The sequence below is a fragment of the Cetorhinus maximus genome, chromosome 3 (assembly GCF_964194155.1).
Source record: "Cetorhinus maximus chromosome 3, sCetMax3.hap1.1, whole genome shotgun sequence".
Taxonomy (NCBI): domain Eukaryota; kingdom Metazoa; phylum Chordata; class Chondrichthyes; order Lamniformes; family Cetorhinidae; genus Cetorhinus; species Cetorhinus maximus.
In genome coordinates this window covers 196308000-196325795 of record NC_135881.1, presented here as the reverse complement: position 1 = coordinate 196325795, position 17796 = coordinate 196308000, and the positions used below count along the sequence as shown (strand labels likewise).

Genomic DNA, 17796 nt, shown 5'->3' with positions numbered 1-17796 from the left:
GTGTTGGAAAAACTCAGCTGGTCTGGCAGCATCTGTGGAGACAGAAACAGAGTTAAAGTTTCAAGTCCAATATGATTCTTCTTTGGAACTGAAGAGAGGTAAAGATGTAATGGGTTTTATGCTAGGGATAATCTAGGGGTGCTTTGTTCTTTTAAAGAAAGAAGGTCTTGCATTTATCAATCGCGGCGTAGATTACAAAAGTAGGGAGGTCATGTTGGAGTTGTATAGAACCTTGGTGAGGCCACAGCTGGAGTACTGTGTGCAGTTCTGGTCGCCACATTATAGGAAGGATGTGATTGTACTGGAGGGGATGCAGAGGAGGTTCACCAGGATGTTGCCTGGGATGAAACATTTAAGTTATGAAGAGAGGTTGGATAGACTCGGGTTGTTTTCGTTGGAGCAGAGAAGACTGAGGGGTGACCTGATCGAGGTGTACAAGATTATGAGGGGCATGGACAGGGTGGATAGGGAGCAGCTGTTCCCCTTAGTTAAAGGGTCAGTCACGAGGGGACATAAGTTCAAGGTGAGCGGCAGGAGGTTTAGGGGGGATGTGAGGAAAAACTTTTTTACCCAGAGGGTGGTGACGGTCTGGAATGCACTGCCTGGGAGGGTGGTGGAGGCGGGTTGCCTCACATCTTTTAAAAAGTACCTGGATGAGCACTTGGCACGTTATAACATTCAAGGCTATGGGCCAAGTGCTGGTAAATGGGATTAGGTAGGTAGGTCAGGTGTTTCTCATGTGTCGGTGCAGACTCGATGGGCCGAAGGGCCTCTTCTGCACTGTGTGATTTTGTGATTTATATTTCACGATCTCATTAAAGCAAATACACAGCAGCAGCAGTAGTATGAGCGCTAAAATATTATCAACCAGATTTTTGTTCAAAACAGAGACAAGGTCCCCTCGAACACAAGCTGCATGGCTGGTGGGGGGGGTGGGGAAGCAGGGGCCAGGTGCATGACGTCACAAGCCTCTGGTTGAATTCTGGGAATTCTGGGACTAGTTCCCAGTCTTCGGATTGCTGACGTCATAGGACTACAACTCCCGCACCCCCCCGCCCGCCCCGCTCCTCTCAGTGCGCATGCACCGACCCGGGTCGCCTGCAGCTTCCTGTCCCGGAAGCGAGTCGGAGATGTCGCTGCTCTTAGGCCTAATCACAGCGAGAGCCAAGCTGGGCAGTTCCCATTTTGTGAGGATTACTTCAGGAAAAACCTCCCGCCTGGCCGAGGTCTGTTAATCCTGTCGGTTTGTTAGTAAGTTTATCAGCAAGAATTTAAAATTGCTTGTCTCATTATATTGTGCCACTTTATCCATCCACTGGATTGACAGTATGTGAGGGTTAATATTTCCTGTTGCCATGGTTACTGATAGTTTTCCTGGGGGGTTTTTTTTGCTGCTGGGGGTACACTATTAACACCTGTATCCATGTCATGTGTGACTGTCAGCTCAGCCCTAGTGCAGAGTGTTTGTGTTTTAAAACGTGTTGGCTTTAGGAGGCCAGCCTTTTTCAGTAAAGGTCATGGAACATTTTTCAGACAACCATCAGACCAGGTGGTGCAGACTGGTCTCTTTTTTAACAAAGTCCTGCTTTATGTTCACATGTTCATGTGGGTGCATGTTACAACCGGGAGTGGAGTTAGGATTTTCAGAGGGAGAGCAGAATGCCTGGCTTGAGAAATGATTCAACTAAGGTGGCTCCATGGCTGAAGTATATTGTTTCTTTTTTTTTTCCCCCAGTTATGTTTTGTTCCCTGGAGCAGCCATTGTTAAAATTACATTATAAATAGTACATATTCTGTGTCCTTGGCCACGGGCGAAATGGATGGGATTGTACTGAGAGTTGTGGTGAAGTTACAAATGGAACTGTGAATCTTATTAATTCGTAGTGGATCTTGTGTGGTAGCAAAGGTCTGGCAGTATTTGGGAGAAAACTGGCTCTGGCAGTATTGGGTCCCAGGTTGTGGTATTAGCATGGAAAGAGGAATCTGCCGCTGTCTTCATTTGCATAGTATTAGATCAGAATTAAGATGGGTGCTTGTCCTTATGATGATGAACAAATTACATACACAACAGCAACTTGTGTAATCTACTTTTAGTAATCCAAGAAAGTGCACAACATTATGCCATGCACCAGATACTAGTTAAGTGAGTGTAGGATGAAGGTGTGGAAATTGTGCCCATTTCATTGTAGGGATAAAGTCAAGTGAATAAGAATTGGAAATCTCACCCTGCAATAATGCCAACATTTTTACTAAAGTTATGACACTGGGAATTTCAGCCTTTGGTTGCTTTGTTATTTTGACCTATTCAATAACCTCAATTTGGCTATCGCCATATCTAATATCACACCTCACAATCTAAAAATGCAAAGTTAATTGTTCCTTGGCCTTTAGTATTAAAAGATATTGCACAGAACATTATTTTTCTTCATGAATTGTATGTTAAGAGCTATATTCTTCAATTTGCTACATCATAAACTTTGAATAAGGAGTTACCCAGCAGTGAAAATTAGACCAGTAGTTAACATAATGGATTTTGCAGTTTGCCATTTCAATCTGTGATCTGTATTTGCAGATATGATTATTTTAAAGAAGATGAATGAAGCTAAATTTGTGTTCCAGAACATTCCACCAGTGACTTTACATTTGTCAGAAGAGACTACTACATCAAGTTTATGCATAAGCAATATGGAGGACATTGAGCATCATTTTAAAAACTTTGTGGAGATATTCCTTGTCGAAGTTTACAGATGTAAAATCTGTGCATTCACCTGCAGCCTGAAGATTAAAATGAACTCCCACATTGAAGACCTTCACAAACCCAAGGCCAATGATCAACCTTCTAAGAAGTTGACTGGCACATGTCACACAGAGCATGACTCCTCGTACAGCACCGATGTAGACATGGACACTGAAAGTAAGGTGGCTGAGGACATTATTGTGGACAATCTAGAGAGGATGTCATTTCTTCTTCCTATGTACAGGATGCTTCACAACATTAGCCCAGTGTCCTGTGAAATGGGACTTGGAGGACACAATGATAATCTTCATGCTGCTGATGCATGTGAGGTCAGCACACTGTTTGAAGTGGAGTCTACACCTTTTCAATTAGATGGACCCCATTCTGTGGCGTCAGGGCCTCAGCCATCTCCAGTTGGGACAGCTGTGCCTGAAGATGATGAGGAAGCTCAGTCAGAGCACCTTATGTCACTAGGCCTCTGTCGGATATCCAATAACAATAAAACGCATACAGTGAACTTGGAAGCCAACGATGATCACGTAATTCTTAAGAAGCAAAGGCAGCTCAGTAAGAAAAAGCGGAGTGAAAACCAACGTTCCAACAATGCTGAAAACTCTCAAACTGGCTCAAAAAATGAACGTTATATTTGCAAGATGTGCAAACTAAACTTGAAGTCAAAAGACATTTATCACCTTCATTTGAACTGTCACGATAGGGATACAGGTTTTAAATGTATGTACTGCAGCTCCTGCATGACGGAGTGGAATCTGATGGAACAGCACCTCAAGAGCCACAATACCAAAAGGTCGACCTACAGTTGCTCATTCTGCAAGAAAGTTTTCACAAAACAGAAAGCTTGGAAACTGCATGAAGTCACCCACCAGCAGAAGCCAGATCTCTTTTACTGCTCAAAGTGCCCATCTTTCTATTCTTCTGAGAACGTGAGAGATTTACATTCTGCCAGCCATTATGAGAATGCTTTTAAGTGTACAGAGTGTGATTTTACCGGTAGGTTTATTCATTCCACTCCCCACCCCACCACCCTTAGAAACTTGGCAAGAGCTATCTGGTCTGTTTCTTTTTATTTAGAGTTTGTCTCCATTTAGGTTTCATATATTGACATAGTAAATTTCCTTTGTTCACCATTTCTGATGAAGTTGTGCTAAAATGTGTTCCAAAAGACTGAGTTTACAATTTTGTTAGTAATAGCACTTAGAGAATATTTCTTCAGTGTTTCAGTAAGCCAGTGTGATTCAGGTGCTCTGTAAATCGTCAGTGCTTGAATCTCTTAATCACCTTTTTGGGCAGTTTTTGATTCAGTGGGTGAACGGATTTTAAGATACAACACTGAGCTTTAAAGGTCAGGTGCTCCCTGGTTTGATCCCTAGCCTGCGCTGAGTCCAGTTATCTCAGCTGTAGTAGTAAAGGGTAGCTGCAATTCACCTGAGCAACCCTGTGAACGAGAAGAGCAAAATCACCCAGAGTTTCCTCTGCTGATCATTTTCTCGTACCCTCTGTTGGGAAATGCGCAGGCTTAGGCTTAACTGTGATTTTTGTACCCCTCTCGTTCCCTCCATCTAGCCGCTCAACGCATTATCTAGATCCCCAAGTGAAGTTTAGGCATATGACAACATACCCAGAGAACAGCCATAGGATGATACCCCAGTACATCCTGGCGCATTGTCAGGGGGTGATGTGATAAGGGATGATGATTGTGGTGAGGCTAATCACATACATCATTACGTTCTTTAGGAAAGCAGTAAAAGAAGTCATAGCACACACAGCCTACTATGAGCTGCATCTGCATGTCTAATTGCTGATGCAAAGTACTGCAGAGGCTGGAAACTCTCAGCAGGTAAGCCAACACCTGTGGAGAGAACAGATAAATTAATGTTAATGCTTCTGGTTTGGACCTTTATGAACACTGGAAAATAGTATTGATGAACGGCTTTTAAAAAGGAACAGCACATGGGGGAGGTGGAGCTGGAGAAAAGGAACACACACACACACACACACACACACACACACACACACGCGCGCACACACACACACACGCATACACACACGCATACACGCACACACCCCCAATAGAAATAGTCCATTCTCAGGACTGATGTAAACAGAAGACAATAGGAGGGGGTGGCAGATAGTCTGGTGGAAAGGTGGCCCCGAGGATTCAGACCACTGCACTAACCAAGGTGTTCTGACACAGTGGGGGAGAAAGTGGGAATGGAGTCTTGCAGGAAGCACAGTAGAAAGAAATATAATCCAGGTAATTGTGGGACTCAGTGGGCTTCTGCTGGTTTTTAGTGGCATAAGAATACTTATTTCTAGTTTGAAAGCAATCATAATTCACAGTAAGATGGCCAAACTACAATTTCAAGTAGTGATTATTTTACTGGACATGTAATTCAGGAATTTAGACTAATAATCCAGTGAACATATGAACAAGGAGCAGGAGTAGGCCATTAAGCCCCTTGAGCCTGCTCCTCCATTTAATAAGATCATGGCTGATCTGATAGTAACCTGAAATCTGCATCCCACCTACCCCCCGATAACCTATCACCCCCTTGCTTACCAAGAATCTATCCGCCTCTGCCTTAAAATTATTCAAAGACTCTGCTTCCACCACTTTTTCAGGAAGAGAGTTCCAAAGACTCACGACCCTCAGAAAAAAATTTCGCCTCATCCCTGTTTTAAATAGGTGACCGCTTATTTTCAAACAGTGACCCCTAGTTCTAGATTAGCTCACAAGAGGAAACTTCCTCTCCACATCCACCCTGTCAAGACCCCTCAGGATCTTATATGTTTCAATCAAGTCGCCTCTTACTCTCAACTCTAGCGGATACAAACCTAGTCTGTCCAACCTTTCCTCATAAGACAAGCCACTCATTCCAGGTATTAGAGTGGTAAACCTTCTCTGAACTGATTCCAACACATTTACATCCTTCCTTAAATAAGGTGACCAATACTGTACACAGTACTCCAAATGTGGTCTCACTAGTGCCCTGTACAACTGAAGCATAACCTCTCTATTTTTGTATTCAATTCCCCTCGCAATAAATGATAACATTCTATTAGCTTTCCTAATTACTTGCTGAATGGAGTGCAAATCCCGCCATTTCAGTTTGAGAATTTGAATTCAGCTTTAAAAATTTGGAAATAAAAAAGCTGACATCAATAAAAGTGATCATGATGTTTTCAGATTGTTGTAAAAATCCAACTGGTTAAGTAATCTCTGTTAGTGAGGGAGAGAAATCTGCAATTCCTATCCTGTCTGACTTACATCTGACTCCAGATCAATGTACTTGACTTTTAACTGACCTCTGAAGCTGCGTCCAACTGTTTAGCTCTTTTCATGGCAACTAGAGATGGGTAAAACTGGTCGGCCTTCAGGAATGAACTTAAAAATTGGTGATGCACTTTCCAAAGCACCTTGGGAGATAATTGAGGGTTTCATCATCATCACAAAACTTTGAATAGAATAATCAGAAGTGTATTTACACTTCAGGATCAGTGTTCACAAATGTTAGTAAACAATGCTTTATTGGAACTTGTATAAACAATTTTTAAATCATCATACAATGATTAGCCTTTGATTTGGTGTGAGTAATGTCACCAGTGATCTGCTAGTCTATAGAAATATTGACTCTGTCACACTAAGTGTCAAATATATTTACATAAGGGAACAATTTTAGTGCTTTTTTTCTGACTTGGAAATTTACGTGCATCTGTCAATGTGCAAATTGTCTTTACCAATAGTAATAAACATCCAACTAACCTCAGCTTTTTGTGAATAAGTAGCAATGCGACTACGTGGCCAGGTTAAACATCACTGTATCTTTGCAGCAAAATAACACATTGTACATAACGCTTTCATCTGGAACGCTATACAGTACCATATATTGCCTGACTTATCATAAGCAGTGCCTGGTGAATCTGCTGGATGTGTATCCGCTTTTCCAGGTACCATGCCCTAAGAGGGCATTGACGACCATGGACTTCCATTAGATTAGTCCATGATTATCTTTGGCAAAGTACTGTAGTGGCTGCCATTGCCTTCTGCAGTATGGCTGACGAGGAAACTCTCCCACTCTCTTACTGCCTCCTATCAGGTGTATGGAAAGGATTTACAGGCTGATAATCAGCCTGTTTGGCCATGTTATGAACACAGCATCTATGGCCATCAAGTCCTGAAGTGGGATTTGAACCCAAAGCTCCTTCCCAGAGGTAGGGACGCTAATACTGCGCCACAAGACCTTGGATGTGTGTATATTTTTTTAAAATGCTGGACATTTTGTATGGTGGTGTGATCAGCAGATCCAGATCGGCTGTCAGGCTGATCTAATGTCACAGCCCCCATGCATTTATTGGAGTTATTCCAGAATGCATGAGAGTTCTTGCAGTCAGTGACATTGATGAAGCATCCTGGTGATAAGGAGAGATGAGATATCTGTTTCATTTAAAAAGTCTTATTTACCTTGTCAAACTCTGTTCAATAACGCTCCAATGAAGTGCCTTGGGATATTTTTCGATGTTAAAGATGCTATATAAATACAAATTGTTGTCTTTCTCCCTATGTCTGTTATGTGACTCCTTTCACAGTTGCACAGGCAATGGTCACCCTGCTATGTTTTAGTCAAGTTATTGTAACTCCATGGCAAGATTTGACAGAGATAGTAGGCTATTGAATTGCAGGTGGTATTGCAATCCTGTCACAAATCCAACAGGGATTGCTGAACAGTGATTAGGAACAGGAACCCTGGATTCCTTCCTCCTTTAAATGGTAACACCATGTGTAGCATCCCTTATATTGCCTGCCCTAGCTGAGAGCCTATAGCCCAACACTAACAATTTGCAAAAAAAAAAGTACATGACTATTTGTATGCGTGTGTAATTTTCATGTACATTGGAGGTATACTTTCCTCCCCCACAAAATAGCGTTGCCTTCGCCTTTAAGATGTTGATCAAAGCCATAAGCACTGTAATGATTATCAGCAAACTATTTTCTTTTTTATCAGATGAAACTTGGACCAAGGTTTATAAACATCTGTGCAACCATGACAGCAGTATTAAGCCACACGGGTGCACTGATTGTGACAAAAGATTCTTCAGAATGTAAGTGTTTTATGGTACTCAGTGGTGTAACTAACTAGAATCAGCTTGGGATAGCTTTAAGGGCCAGAGGGAAATGTACAGCCCAGATTTTTGTTATCCCCTGAGCCAGGATGGGGATTGTGGAAGAATAGATTTCAGCATTAATCTACCCATTTTAGGAAAACTTCAGTCAAAGCTTCCTATTTTCTGAATAATTTTGTATTCCCAAAAAAGCATGTTTTTGTAGTGAAAAATCACATGTAGTTCCTGTTTATTTGACAGTACATAAAAACACTGCTCAAATCCAGATTAGGTTTGAAAGTCATTATAAGGGGGATGGTAGTGTAGTAGTAATGTCACTGGACTAGTAATCCAGAGGCCCAGGCTAATGCTATGGGGGCATAGGTTCAAATCCTACCACGGCAGCTGGTAGAATTTGAATTTAATTAATAAATCCGGAACTGGAAGCTAGTCTCAGTAATGGTAACCATGACACTATCATCGATTGTTGTAATTCCAGTCCCACAGCAATGTGGTTAACTCTTAAGTGCCTTCTGAAATGGCCTAGCAAGCCAATCACTTCAAGGGCAATTAAGGATGGACAACAGTGACACCCATATCCCGTGAAAGAATTTTTAAAAATAAAGTAATTTCTACACTTCATTTTTTGGCATTCAGAATCCTTTATACCGTTTAAAGGCACGTGATGCCCACTTTTTAATTCACAGTAAAAAATCAACTTAATTTACTGCCGACAACAAAGCCTATTGTCAGACAAGCACAAAACAGTAGATCTGTCTGCACATCAGAAGCGTACATCAGGGAAGATAATATTATCTATAAAATTACACTGATCCCTATGGCCTATAAAATAAACTCCCAACATCTAGACAACACAATCCCCATTTTAAATAAAAACAGAAAATGCTCGAAACACTCAGCAGGTCTGGCAGCACCTGCGGAGAGAGAAACAGAGTTAATGTTTTGGGATGATGACCTTTCATCAGAACTGGGAAAAGTTAGAAATGCGGCAGGCTTTGATTAAGTACACAGGTGGGACAGGGTGGGGGCGGAGAACAAAAAGGAAAGACTGTGATCGGGCGGAAGGCAGGAGAGATTAGATGACAAAAGGGACAATGATGTAAGGCAAAGGAGATTGTAATGGGAGCAAGTAAAGAAATAAAAGATGGGTCTGGAGGAGGTGTAAGCAGAATCATTACTAACAGTTACTGTCCAAAAACAGGAAACCAATTGGGGCAAACCTGAAATTGTCGAACTCAGTGTTGAATCCAGAGGCCTGTAAAATGCTGAATTGACAGATGAGATCCTGTACTGAGAAACAAATAGAACCCAATAAGCTCCATCTGGGCTCTCACAGATTGCATAAAAAAAAAGATTAAAAGATTTACCTCTCTAGGTCTCTTCTGATTCTGACTCCTTTTCCCATGAGTTTGACGTAGTGGGAAAGTTATGATGGCCTCAATCCTCAGGCCCATTGTTAAAATAGCAGTTAGATCCTGATGAGGCCATTGGGGTAGGATCTGAATATTTACAGAAAGACCCCCACTGGTTTCTGACAGGTGTCCCTCGTGCATGCTCAGAAAGCGGAGCTTTAGGGAGTTTGTCACCTGGAGGATTTTAACTGCCTGTCCAACCTGGTTTTCCCTGGACTGGCAAACCAAAGTTACCCCTGCATTCTCTACACTCAGACATGAAGAATGGTAGTAGATAGCCTCTCTGTGGAACCGTACCACAACAACAGAGACAAAAAAATGGAGGGAAAATAAATGTTTTTAAAAATGAAGCTGATTTTTCTCAGCTTGATATTCGATCAATGGGCCTTTTTCTTCAATTATTTATAAGCCTGTTCAAAATACAGCAATTTATGTATGAGCAGGCTGATGTGCTTTTTTTTTGCAGCATGAGATGGAATTATTTTCTGCTTTTGTCAGAGTTGAACTGAAGGAACACATGGCAAAGCATAACGAGGCAAGACCATTTCTCTGCCAGTTTTGTGGACGGACATTCAAGTACAGACGGCAAGTGAATAAACACCGCAGGCAAGTTCACCAGAAGACCAAGGAAAAGAGAGAAAATGAAAATGATGCAACAAGTAAAAGGCATGAGGAGAAGGAGCCTCAGAATAAGACAAAGAAGTCAAACAAGGAATTTGTCTGCAGTATTTGTACCAGGTATTAACTTGCCAAACTAAGAAATACTAAATATTGTTTCTAAACTGCATCAGTTGCCTCTTGAAACGTAGGGGTTTTAGCAAAGGAACTTCTGACATCCTTATCTTTTTTTGTCACCTTGAGTCACAGTTTTCCTCATCGTTCTTTCTGGCCTCTCATTCTTTACCTTCATAGACTACAACAGATTCAAATCTCAGCTGCCTATATCCTGTCCTCTAGTAAGTCCCACTCATCCCATCTCTAGTTACATACATCAGCCAACAACATGTTCAATTTAAAATCTTCAGTCTCATGCCCCCACTGCCTGAGACACCTATCTCTGAGACACAAACCCCTGCTAGGCCAGTCTTTCCTCTTGAACCTTATGGTTCTCTGACACACTTTTTCTTTTTATCCTCCCTTTGCCAATCATTTATGTTAGAGCTGTCAACTGCCTCGGTTTTAACCTCTGGACCTCTCTACCAAAGGCCCTCTGCTTCTCCTCCTCCTCCTCAAACCCCATAATTTTGGCCAAGCTTTTAGCCACCTCCTAATCTCACCATCTGTGGCTTGGAACCTGTGTTCCCTTTTAGTTTTTGCTGTCTCCTTATGTTAAAGCAAGTATATTAATACAGGTTGTTTGTAATCAGCAGTGTGTTTCATATTGTGGTATATGTGGTAGGTACACAGTGGGTGTATCTACATGGTCTGCAGTGGTTCAAGAAGGCAGCTCACCACCACCTTCTCAAGGGCAATTAGGGATGGGCAATAAATGCTGGCCTAGCCAGCGACGCCCACATCCCATGAATTTAAAAAAATGAATTGTCCTGCATTTCATTAGTTAGGATTCATTGGAAACAAAAAATTGCTACTTGGTTTCAAAATATTTTTTTTATAAACTGGTCACAAACCCGTCCAGCTCTCCTAATACGTTCTTGAACAACACTGTGCTAAACGAACATCACTCTCTCATAAGGAAACACGCAATAAGGCTGGGTTATGTGCCTGACTTGTCATTTTTACATTACAAACCAATTGGCTGCCTTGAACCTAATCTGGCCCAAAAATCCTCTGACTAATTTACTGACTCTTACTAACTTCAACTCTGACTCCTTCTGACACCAACTCTTTCTAATTAGATCTGAGTCACCCCCATCTCGCCTCCTGGTGGCCGCTTCCATTCCCTGCGCCCTCCCGCCCGCTTATGGCCACATGTAATTTCCGGGCCATTGCACAGCAAAGGCGCTTGACGATATGCGCATTGCCTCCTGGCAAGCGATGTTGTCGATATGTGCGTGCGCATTGCTTCCCGGCGAGCGCGGTTGCCGCTGTCTGCACAGTAATTGGCCCATGAGGACATGCGCATACGCAGTACCTCCTGGAGAGCGATGTTGTCGATATGTGCGTGCGCAGTGCTTCCCGGCGAGCGCGGTTGCCGATGTCTGCACAGTAATGGCACATGACGATACGCGCATGCGCAGTGCCTCCTGGCGAGCGCGGTTGCCGATGTGTGCACAGTAAAGGCCCATGACGACATGTGCATGCGCAGTGCCTCCTGGCGAGCGCGGTTGCCGATGTATGTGCGCAGTAATGGCCCATGACGACATGTGCATGCGCAGTAAAAACAGAATTACCTGGAAAAACTCAGCAAGTCTGGCAGCATCGGCGGAGAAGAAATCAGTCAACGTTTCGAGCCCTCATGGCCCTTCAGCAGAACTGAAGCATAGTTTCAACAAGGGAGAAATATAAATTGGTTTAAGGTGGGTGGGGGGGAAGAGACACATTGAGGGTGTGGTGTGAGCAGATAATCAAAAGATGTCAGAGACAAAAGGGTTAAAGAGGTGTTGAAGGTGGCGGTCTTTGTCTGAGAAAAGTGCTAATTAAGAATGCAAGACAGGATATTCAAAGTACAGCTCTAGTGGGGGTGGGGTGGAAGGACTAAAGGTTTTAGTTTTAGATTTAAAAATAATGGAAATAGGTGGGGAAAGAAGAATCTATATAAATTATTGAAAAAAAGGCGGGTGGGGGGGGAAAAGAAACGGGGTGGGGATGGGGGGAGGGGGGTTTAAGATCTAAAGTTGTTGAATTCAATATTCAGCCCAGAAGGCTGTAAAGTGCCTAGTCGGAAGATGAGGTGCTGTTCCTCCAGTTTGCGTTGGGCTTCACTGGAACAATGCAGCAAGCCAAGGACAGACATGTGGGCAAGAGAACAGGGTGGAGTGTTAAAATGGCAAGCGACAGGGAGGTTTGGGTCTTTTTTGCGGACAGACCGCAGGTGTTCCGCAAAACGGTCGCCCAGTTTGCGTTTGGTCTCTCCAATGTAGAGGAGACCGCATTGGGAGCAACGAATGCAGTAGACTAAGTTAGGGGAAATGCAAGTGAAATGCTGCTTCACTTGAAAGGAGTGTTTGGGCCCTTGGACGGTGAGGAGAGAGGAAGTGAAGGGGCAGGTGTTGCATCTTCTGCGTGGGCATGGGGAGGTGCCATAAGTGGGGGTTGAGGAGTAGGGGGTGATGGAGGAGTGGACCAGGGTGTCCCGGAGGGAACGATCCCTACGGAATGCCGTCAAGGGGGGTGAAGGGAAGATGTGTTTGGTGGTGGCATCATGCTGGAGTTGGCGGAAATGGCGGAGGATGATCCTTTGAATGCGGAGGCTGGTGGGGTGATAAGTGAGGACAAGGGGGACCCTATCATGTTTCTGGGAAGGAGGAGAAGGCGTGAGGGAGGATGCGCGGGATATGGGCCGGACACGGTTGAGGGCCCTGTCAACGACCGTGGATGGAAAACCTCGGTTAAGGAAGAAGGAGGACATGTCAGAGGAGCTGTTTTTGAAGGTAGCGTCATCAGAACAGATGCGACGGAGGCGAAGGAACTGAGAGAATGGGATGGAGTCTTTACAGGAAGCGGGGTGTGAGGAGCTGTAGTCGAGGTAGCTGTGGGAGTCGGTAGGCTTGTAATGGATATTGGTGGACAGTCTATCATCAGAAATTGAGACAGAGAGGTCAAGGAAGGGAAGAGAAGTGTCAGAGATGGACCATGTGAAGATGATGGAGGGGTGGAGATTGGAAGCAAAATTAATAAATTTTTCCAGGTCCCGACGAGAGGACTCGTCGGGACCTGGAAAAATTTATTAATTTTGCTTCCAATCTCCACCCCTCCATCATCTTCACATGGTCCATCTCTGACACTTCTCTTCCCTTCCTTGACCTCTCTGTCTCAATTTCTGATGATAGACTGTCCACCAATATCCATTACAAGCCTACCGACTCCCACAGCTACCTCGACTACAGCTCCTCACACCCCGCTTCCTGTAAAGACTCCATCCCATTCTCTCAGTTCCTTCGCCTCCGTCGCATCTGTTCTGATGACGCTACCTTCAAAAACAGCTCCTCTGACATGTCCTCCTTCTTCCTTAACCGAGGTTTTCCATCCACGGTCGTTGACAGGGCCCTCAACCGTGTCCGGCCCATATCCCGCGCATCCTCCCTCACGCCTTCTCCTCCTTCCCAGAAACATGATAGGGTCCCCCTTGTCCTCACTTATCACCCCACCAGCCTCCGCATTCAAAGGATCATCCTCCGCCATTTCCGCCAACTCCAGCATGATGCCACCACCAAACACATCTTCCCTTCACCCCCCTTGACGGCATTCCGTAGGGATCGTTCCCTCCGGGACACCCTGGTCCACTCCTCCATCACCCCCTACTCCTCAACCCCCACTTATGGCACCTCCCCATGCCCACGCAGAAGATGCAACACCTGCCCCTTCACTTCCTCTCTCCTCACCGTCCAAGGGCCCAAACACTCCTTTCAAGTGAAGCAGCATTTCACTTGCATTTCCCCTAACTTAGTCTACTGCATTCGTTGCTCCCAATGCGGTCTCCTCTACATTGGAGAGACCAAACGCAAACTGGGCGACCGTTTTGCGGAACACCTGCGGTCTGTCCGCAAAAAAGACCCAAACCTCCCTGTCGCTTGCCATTTTAACACTCCACCCTGTTCTCTTGCCCACATGTCTGTCCTTGGCTTGCTGCATTGTTCCAGTGAAGCCCAACGCAAACTGGAGGAACAGCACCTCATCTTCCGACTAGGCACTTTACAGCCTTCTGGGCTGAATATTGAATTCAACAACTTTAGATCTTAAACCCCCCTCCCCCCATCCCCACCCCGTTTCTTTTCCCCCCCCACCCGCCTTTTTTTCAATAATTTATATAGATTCTTCTTTCCCCACCTATTTCCATTATTTTTAAATCTAAAACTAAAACCTTTAGTCCTTCCACCCCACCCCCACTAGAGCTGTACTTTGAATATCCTGTCTTGCATTCTTAATTAGCACTTTTCTCAGACAAAGACCGCCACCTTCAACACCTCTTTGACCCTTTTGTCTCTGACATCTTTTGATTATCTGCTCACACCACACCCTCAATGTGTCTCTTCCCCCCCACCCACCTTAAACCAATTTATATTTCTCCCTTGTTGAAACTATGCTTCAGTTCTGCTGAAGGGCCATGAGGGCTCGAAACGTTGACTGATTTCTTCTCCGCCGATGCTGCCAGACTTGCTGAGTTTTTCCAGGTAATTCTGTTTTTATTTTGTTTTGGATTTCCAGCATCCGCAGTAGCTTTTAGCTTTTTGTTTTTATCTTTGTGCATGCGCAGTGCCTCCTGGCGAGCGCGGTTGGTGATGTGTGTACAGTAATGGCCCATGACGACATGTGCATGCGCAGTGCCTCCTGGTGAGCGCGGTTCCGGGTTGTTTGGAAACCATGCTAAGTTGGGAAGGAAGGCTGAGCTGTTTGAGCAAGTTCTTGACTCTATAATCTGCCCAAATCAAAAACACGCATTCAGAACACATGTTAAGTAGGGGAACACCTGTGCCAATTTATGAAGCTTTAATTAAATAGCTGTTTCAAAGGAAGTAATTTTAATCACAATAATATTAAATGCTCAAAATGTCATGCTCTGATTGATTTTATCTCTGGCGACCCCCAAGGATCTTTCCATGTTCTGTTCCTATTTCTCATCTGCATATTGTCCCTTGGTGACATGATCTGAAAGAACGGTGGAGGCTTTCAGACGTGCACTGGTGACACCAGCTCTACCTCACCCCCATTTCTCTTTTGACTCCTCCACTCTTGCTAAGCTATCAGACTGTTTAAACAACATCCAGTACTGGATGAAAACAGAAAATGCTGGGAAAACTCAACGGGCCTGGCAGCATCTGTGGAGAGAGAAACAGAATTAACGTTTTGAGTCCGTATGACCCTTCAGAGCAAAAGAGAAGTAGGAATGTGATGAAATTTATGCTGTTTAAGGGGGGGGGGTGGAGCAGATTGATAAAGGTGTCATGAACAAAGGGCCCACTGCCCCCTCCCCCCACCCCACCTCTAAGGGCCATCTGTTACTTGGTCCATGTTCTTTCACAGAGTGAAAGTTGTTCTGTTATCACATTCTTTATTCTTACCTTTATGCCACTATCAGCACTTTTTTTAGCCCTTACCATTACTATTAACACTCCCTTTGTCCTTTTGTTCATGGGTTGCTGGTTGGAGAGGATGGGCAAGTCAAGCTTTTGATCATCTGCCCTTATATTTCCTTATGAGTCTTAGAGTCAAGTTTTGTTTGATGACACTCCTGTGAAACTCCTTGGGTCATTTCACTATATTAAAGGTGCTATATAAATGCAAATTATCGTTGAGGCTGCCCTTTTGTCTCAGTTTTGCTAATCAATGATTCATGTGTCAAAAATAATGAAAAGAAGTATTTATTGCTATCAGCAAGACGCGTTTTGTAACACACCTCACCTTTGCTCATGCCATATTGTCATAAGAGGCTTAATGACTTTCCAAATGAGAGAGAATATATTCTGCAATGTGCTCAACAGAGTGAGGTACATTATTTTCCAGGGCTCGGATTTTAAGGTTGGGTGCATTGGGGGATAGGGAGCCTCTGTCATTTAATAGCTTTTCTCTTTGGTTATGCACTTTGTCCTGCGATGACAAAGATATTACTGAAACCTGAGCCGTGCCATTGCTGTGGAATTATCCACCAACAACATGAGTGCATGAACGTGTAACATGCAAGCAGTCTTTGATGGAGTCTTTCATAGTCCTACTCAATGTCATTAGAGGATTTATCAGAATGTAAAAGCTGTGTGATGTCTAAACATGGGTTACCTAGTGATGGTGTTAGATAGGTCAGAATTCCTGAAAGCTAAGCAAGAATACCAATTGCATATCTCACTTATGAAGGTAGAGGTCAGTATCACTGTCATGCAGTACAGCAGTGGAGAGAAACTTCAGCTAACAATTACTTTGGCTAGCATCTTGCTGTTGTGCTTTTCTTTGCATCAGGGTGACCAATATTTTGACCACATGCACCATTTTAACCTGCCTGTACAATTTCCTTTTGAGGAGTCATCCCTTCTGAGCAAATAAAGCAAGTTTTCTTTGGTTCATCTCCCTCAGCTTTACTGCCAGGGCTCCATCAGAAAAGGGGACAGACCTCCCTTTTCCCCTGATTCTTGCAGACCCTCAAACCCCCTCAGAAAACTCCAAGCAAAATGAAATGCCACCAAATGTTTCATTACAACCGAAAGTGCAGGTGGCCCTTAAAGATGAGGCAGCTGCTGTTCTCTAAATGTTCCACGAATATCATGTGCTTCGCAGTCTCCATGCTCCCAGAAAAGAGCCCAATCAACTGTGGGAACGCTCCATAGTTATGTAAATTTATGGAAAATACAAACTGTTCCTCTCTTCATCCATGGTGTGGGCTGCACCAGTGCGTGAGCTGGACCAGCGTACTAATGCATACACTGGTGCATTTCTGCACCTATCTCCACTGCAGCTATAAAGGAAAAATCTGTCTGTTTATGATCTTTTTCAGAAGAAACTGCAAAGGGTTGAAATTCTCCCATAAAATTAACCAAATAAATTTTGTGTTTCTGTAAGAATGCTCCAGTGAAAGACCCAGATTGCTTGTTTGCAGATTGTGAGAGAAAATACCTGTTGTCATTGAGGAAACTGCTAGTTAACTTAAATTGTCACCTCATGTTGGAGTTGAGGTCAGCAAGCAGCTAGTTTTATTGTTTAGTGCATTCCAGTAGAGGGCAGCAAAAGATAGTTATTTTCATGCCCTCCTCATTACTTCCGCCCAGCTCAATATGCATACAAACTCTTTTTCCACAAAACTTCAATTTACAGTAAAATTGAAAGTTTCTGGATCCCAGGTTAGTCTTATTTTTACGTGACCCGAGGTAGAAATTGGTAACAAATCTAATGGGGAATTCAGGAGAGCTTTACCCTGGAATGACGAGAATATGGAACATGCATTTGGAAACATTGAGGTCAATAGCAAAGATGTGTTTAATGGGAAGCTAGATAAGTACACGAAGGCGAAAGGAATAGAAGAGCGTGCTGATAGATGAAGTAGGGTGGGGGAAGGCTTGTGTAGAGGATAAGCACCAATGGACCAATTGGGTCCAGTGGTCTGTTACTGTGCTGCAATTTCTATGAAATAAGAAATTTCCTAGGGACAATTGTTCATGAATCGTGGTTACAAAGTTGGGTTTTGCAGAATTCTCTCTGTAAGAAACCAAAACTTCTAAGACCTTTTTATCTATTTTTATTATATGAATAAATTGCAAAGCTTGTCCCAGAAAAGTGTCCTCTATGGTATCAAAACAAGTTGTGCATTTAAATTCTCATGAATTTCAAGTTTACACTTGCTTTACTAGCAGGAGTCACTGGTTAATGATCAGGTGGCAAGAGCCCTGACTGATGTTTCCTTCTATA

At 43.6% G+C, this 17796-nt stretch overlaps 1 protein-coding gene across 1 annotated transcript in view; it reads left to right on the top strand.

Annotated features, from left to right (window-relative positions):
• Nucleotides 1-1093: 1093 nt before the first annotated feature.
• Nucleotides 1094-17796, top strand: part of LOC144679166 (uncharacterized) — a 31573-nt gene continuing 14870 nt past the window's right edge. The window contains 5 exon segments of the mRNA XM_078539550.1: nucleotides 1094-1251; nucleotides 2573-3745; nucleotides 7759-7855; nucleotides 9732-9741; nucleotides 9743-10026. Coding sequence (XP_078395676.1) covers nucleotides 2575-3745; nucleotides 7759-7855; nucleotides 9732-9741; nucleotides 9743-10026 — 1562 coding nt within the window. The 5' untranslated portion in view covers nucleotides 1094-1251; nucleotides 2573-2574.